Source organism: Etheostoma cragini, chromosome 15 (assembly GCF_013103735.1).
Source record: "Etheostoma cragini isolate CJK2018 chromosome 15, CSU_Ecrag_1.0, whole genome shotgun sequence".
NCBI classification, from domain to species: domain Eukaryota; kingdom Metazoa; phylum Chordata; class Actinopteri; order Perciformes; family Percidae; genus Etheostoma; species Etheostoma cragini.
The window spans coordinates 24,230,080-24,236,008 of record NC_048421.1 but is presented as its reverse complement, the minus strand read 5'-3'; the positions used below and the strand labels follow the sequence as shown (position 1 = coordinate 24,236,008).

Below are 5,929 nucleotides of genomic sequence, written 5' to 3'. Positions count from 1 at the left end.
TCCTTACCTAGGTACTGTCAGGGCCCTCATACTCTGCTTCTGACTGGCTAGTAGTCCTTACCTAGCTACTGAGCATGTGCAACTCCTAACAAAGATGGAACAGAAGTGAGATGTCTCACTCTGGGGCTAAAACAGAGAGCTCAACACCCAGGGTGAAAAGAGGAGCTGCAGCAATGTGCAGTACAACAAACATATGGTGTTTTTTAGAAAATGAAACAATGTACACCTATTCTGATATAACCTCTAAATGCAACTATGAGCAGAATATGAGCGCTTTAAATGAGCCAGGACTGGTGTCAGTGTGAGGGCTGCGAGAGCTGAGACACCGATGATGTAACCAAAAACTGGGAAAATGCTGGAGGTTAGGGTCTAAAAGAAGACATTGATGTCACTTTCAAATTGTTTTTATTCTGCCCAAGGAAGCAGACACGTGTTGTGATACAACCATCTATGAGCTGATATATTAAATTACATATCTATGATCAGTAGGGGCTGGGTGAAGACACACACATCTTCAGTTAATATGAGAGAGACCTGGGAATCATTCACTAATGATCCATACAGGCTCCATACTGTATGTATGGTGACCACGGGAACATGGGTTGGGGGCCAAAATCAATTATAACTTCATTATCATCTTCATTTAATAAAAAGATGAAAAAGAGGTGTGCTACCTGTACAAAGGTCCTGCTGGAGCCAATCCAACTGTCGCACTCTGACATCACCACCTGATTGTCAGAAAACACAGTATTAAGCCAGATAATTATAACAACAACTTCATTTATATGGTACTTTTTTAGGCCACAATGTGTTCTCAGAAGGGAAAAAAAAACAGACCAATAAAATACAAAAATAAGAGGGATTATAAAAAAAATTAAACAAAGTTCAAAATATGTGAAATGGCCAAGACTAAATGATAACGCCAAGCAAGATGTTAGTATATAGATATTATATTCAAACACTCAAAATAAAAGACAATTTTTAAAGGCATAATATGTAGTGAATGTTGCTTACTTAAGAGAGAGAGAGAGAGAGAGAGAGAGAGTGTAAATGAAAGAGGGAGTGCTGACAGCGTTGTTCTGATTGTGTCGTGGCGGTTACGTTCCCACGCGTCCGTGGGAAGATGCCACGTTGTTATTGTCTCAGCAGCTTAGTATGGTCTACAAGTAGCTTTAGTGTTAAGGCTGATCTTTAAAAAGGTCTAGAAGAGCAGTTAGAATCCAACACAAAGTCACTGTGGGAAGCAAACAATAACGACAAAGTGATAATGATGAATGATTTCTACATACGTTTTAACATTGATAGTGAAATCTAGCATCATTCCATTTTAAATGATTATCAGCCTATGGCTGTCACCTTTAATGTTTTTACATCAATTAAAGGCTTATGATAGATAAACCCCATACTGATGCGGATCAAATGTTAGATAGAAACCAATTCATCTACACAGAAAAATCGTGATGCCAAATCGACAGTAATGCACCTCGCTGTGAAGCACCTGGAAAGTCCTGTAGCAGAAGCCAGACTCGGCTTTACCTCCATCCAGCCTGACGTCATGCTTAGGAATTTAGTTCAGTTAAATGTAAATCCCTTTTTAAGCACATGGGTGAAGTTTAACTCTGCCCTGTCTGCGCTGTGCAGCACCACCCCCCCCCCCCCACCCCCCCCAAGGGTGTGTCAGCTCACCTTGTTTGTTTGCATTGTACACCAATGACTGCATCAAACCAGCAGATAGTAACATCCTCAGATGACTCTCTCCTCTTTTTCACTACAGAAAGCAATACCGAGCTGCAGCGGACACGTTTGTCAACTGGTGTGATTCACAACAACTTTATATTAACACAAGCTAAACTCTGGACATGCTGGTAGACCCCCCCTGTCGCACACCCCTTGAGAAGCCCATATATTCTACATATATTATAAATATAGCCCATATGTTTACTGTACCTTTGTCTTCTGATGGTTTTAACCCTGTGCTTGTTGTGCTGTGTGTCTGTTGTAAGTCTTGCAGCTGTTACTCAGTGTCCAAAACTAATTCCTCCTTAGGGAGATTAATAAAGATACTTTGACTTTGACTTTAAATGTGTGTGAGTGTGTATCTGATGAGCAGCTGGCACCTTTTACGGCAGCCTCGGCCACAGTGTGTGAATGTGTGTGAATGGTGACCGGTTCCTGGACTATGGAACGGAGCTTTGAGTAGTCGTTGACTAGAAAAGATACATAAAAACAGTTCATTTACATATACTGTATAATAATACAAACTCCAGTGTGGGAATAAGACTGGGATAAAAACAGCCTTTTAACTATTTCTGTGCAGGTAAAGATGGTGGATGAAGTTGGTTTACTGACGTGCGGTGTCAGTGGTGCCGACGTGGACTATCATTCTCCTGTCATATTGCTCTCAATTTTGTTTCATTTCTTAGACAAAAAGTTTGGGAGGGGGAGAATGTCTCCTGGTAAAACTCAATGAGATGTAATTCCATATCTAGGAGATCCAGCCACAATGTCAGCAGGAGTTAGGAAGGAAATGAAGGAATAAGGGAGTAATCCGTTGTTGTGACCTCACCTGCAGGCTCCAGCATGTGTCTGTTTAATGTTACATTTCTCTTGCACATGCCGAGGAGGTCCTCTCCCACATCTGCAAAACAAAAGAAGGTATTCCAGCAACGAGTCCCAAACAGGAAGAGGTCTGTCAAACAGCTTGTCTTGTTCTGCCGTGTTGGGTTCACTGAGTGTACCGGGGATGCCATTTAGCAGCCGTGTCTCTGCTGACAGAGGAGGAGTTTATCTTCACAATGATCATGCGACACCACAGGGTGTTTGGATTCAAAGACACATATGATATAGTTATTGGCTTCACTTCGGTACCTGAAGGAAATATGGGAGGTGTCTGTCAATCAACACAGATGACTAAATCCCCTCACCCTCACAATCTTTTTCTGAGCTTTCAACAGCATCTCATGGTCTTCATCGGCGGCCACCTGATTACACCTGAGGACGCTCCATTGGCTGATCAAGTCCACGTGATGCTCCTGAAGTTCAGAAAAAGCTGTGCGTGCACCTCGGAGACCTCCCGCACCCCCGTAGATACAGCTGTGTTCCCAGAATGCTCCCTTATTCAACCAGAGCGACAGATTCAAGGAACCAATGTTGGAAGTTTTCTTTAGGACATTTGCTCGATGGCATTGTACCTGTGCAGTAGACCCTTTTGGCTATGGTTGCCGTGACGATGCTGGTTAAGCCTGTCCCCGCGCCCAGCTCCAAGACTGTGGCTCCTCTGAACATGAGCGGCTCGGAGAGGATGAAGTCAGCCAAGAGGAATGCCCCCCGCCACACCTGGGGGGAGCAGAACACACACACACACACACACACACACACACGTCTGTACCACCAACCTCCAACCACCACGCCCTGCTTCTTCCCCCTTGTTGGCTTCGCACTGCCAGGTGCTCTGGTCACTCACTCTGACATCTAGCTCTCCATTTGTGCATGAATATGTCCTGAGCTTGTGCAGTGATTATTAGCAAAAAAAGAGTGTGTCGTGTAATTTCCCCACTGGGGATCAATAAACAGTATGAATTATTCAAACTAAATGAAACCGACAGACAAACAGACTAAATGTTGAGTAGATTGAATCTGACGGACCTGTTTGCCAACGTCCTCCAGGGTTGTGGCCATAGTGTGCTCTGTAAACAGATTGGAATCACGCATCACCAGTAAAAAGTTAAAATATTATATGATATGATATTATATTCAATTCAACTTTATACATAGTGTCAGATCCTAACAGGAGTCATAACCCTAACCCTGGAATCATTATTGGGGTACACGGCTCAAACCTGCAGGGGCTCAGCTGAGGATGCCCCCAACACACACAAGCAGGTCTCCATGGCAACCACTTGTACTTTTATTTTACAACTACTCTCTGGAAAATAACCTAACTCAATAACGTGTACTAGTGTACTAGTATTTAGTACCAGTAACAAAGCTCAGAAGGAAGGTTTCTCCCTGCATCTGGAAGTATTAGAAAGCAAGCTGAATGTAAATGTAGGGTCTTACCAATCTTTATAATGTCGAAGGATCTATCGGCTTCATCGTCCGTATTGTCCTCTTCTTCTTCCAGGACAGGGTTGGACTGTTGGAGAATGATGGGACGGACCAAGTCTCGGCCACTAGTCTCCTTAGGGGTTTCCCTGGGCCTGGGGAGTCAGAAGAAGAGCATGAAAAGCATCTTTGGAAGACACTAATACCTCACCCAAAGCTGTAATTTTTACTCAACAACTGCCACTGGCACCCTCCTATATGTGGGTGTGTGTATGTGTGTGTGTGTGTGTGTGTGTGTGTGTGTGTGTGTGTGTGTGTGTGTGTGTGTGTGTGTGTGTGTGTGTGTGTGTGTGTGTGTAATTAAGAGTGCTACAGGTGAGATGCAAAACAGTCAGTGCCATCCCAAATCAGTTGAAAACAGGTCCCACACAGTTCCTTTGTGTGTGTGTGTGTGTGTGTGTGTGTGTGTGTGTGTGTGTGTGTGTGTGTGTGTGTTTGTCTCGCATGTTTAACTGTAACTGAACCAGAGAGTTTCCCTACCGATGTGTGATGTCCAGGTCTCCGTCCTCATCCAAAAAGGCTTCTACCTTCCCGTCCCTGCAGTCCTCTCCTTCCTCCCCTTCCTCTCCGTCCTCTCCAGCAGTTCCTTGTGGGCCTTTTGTGTCTTGTTCTCCGTCTTCTCTTGGTTGCTCATATCCCTCCGCCTCTTTTGAGCTCCGCCCCGGGACGTCGCTGCCGTGCTTTTCCCCATCTGACAGGATCTTGAACTTCGAGATGAACACTGAATGGAAACACAACAACAAAGTGAGAGAGGTGACCGGCAATGTTTACAAAAAAGATGAACACGTTCACTGGAAAAGTGACATTGGATTTAATCCAGTACAGCGCACACTGATGTCACGACTCTTCATCTAACGAGCACTAATCATTCATTAAACACAATAGGGGATTTAAAAATGTCTGATTAGGTGCTTCTCTCTGTTTCATGAAATTATCAAACTAATACTTTGGATGCTGAAATGATTTCTTTCAGTGGAATCAGTGTATCCTCTATGTTGATTTTGTAGTGGCGACCCCCCATGGCAAAACCTGTTCCGCCACGGTACCAGAAACGGGCAGACGCACCAATGTAGTTGCGGTTGCACCTAGAATTTCTTGTAAAATTCATTTTGTAGACCTGATGTAGATGTGAAGTGCCATATGAAAATATGCCTCATTGTGTAAGAATAAAGGTGAATAATAAATACATTTGTGTTGCAGCGAAAGGTCATTCAGTGTCATATGTGAAACATTTGGCGACAGAGTGCGGGGGAGTCTGAAGTGGTCTGTAGGCAGGTCGTAGCACCAGCTACAAATACATTAATTTGGGAGGGACTAAAGTTAATATAAAGGTCCTCTGGTATATAAAAGAATGGAAAAACTAGCCCATGCATTTGTAACTAAAGGTGCAGTAGCTAAGACTTAGAGAACTAACTTCCCGCCATATTTGCTGAAACTGACTATGTTCCAATAGACCTACATGAAGCAGGTCAGCTCCTCTGGCTCCACCTACAGCCCGGAGTGGGATTTGCAAAAATCCACCGCTCCCTGTTCAGATGCACCAATCACAGCTGGGGGGGGGGGTGTCTCCGTGCGTGTCAATCACTGCTCATGCACAAGCATTCAAATGAGGGAAAATAGGGGGGGAGGGACTGAGGAGTTGTCGTCAATCAATCAAATTCTCTGTTTAAATCCTGGAAGAAGACCCAGCAGGGTCAAAACGTTGCCTTTTGTATTAAATTATGGGAGCATAAAGCAGTGTTGCATGTTTTCACTTTACTTGTCACACCATGTCTTTTATATTTATTGTGGTGAATCCACATCTAAAATAATAGCTAGTTGAGCA

At 43.8% G+C, this 5,929-nt stretch overlaps 1 protein-coding gene across 1 annotated transcript in view; it reads right to left on the bottom strand.

The window, feature by feature from the left end:
• Positions 1–5,929, bottom strand: part of mettl22 (methyltransferase like 22) — a 12,558-nt gene that overhangs the window by 2,436 nt on the left and 4,193 nt on the right. Inside the window, exons 3-8 of the mRNA XM_034895125.1 lie at positions 4,585–4,825; positions 4,060–4,199; positions 3,646–3,686; positions 3,192–3,336; positions 2,567–2,638; positions 675–728 (exon numbers count right to left, since the gene is read on the bottom strand). Coding sequence (XP_034751016.1) covers positions 675–728; positions 2,567–2,638; positions 3,192–3,336; positions 3,646–3,686; positions 4,060–4,199; positions 4,585–4,825 — 693 coding nt within the window. The remainder of the gene's footprint in view (positions 1–674; positions 729–2,566; positions 2,639–3,191; positions 3,337–3,645; positions 3,687–4,059; positions 4,200–4,584; positions 4,826–5,929) is intronic.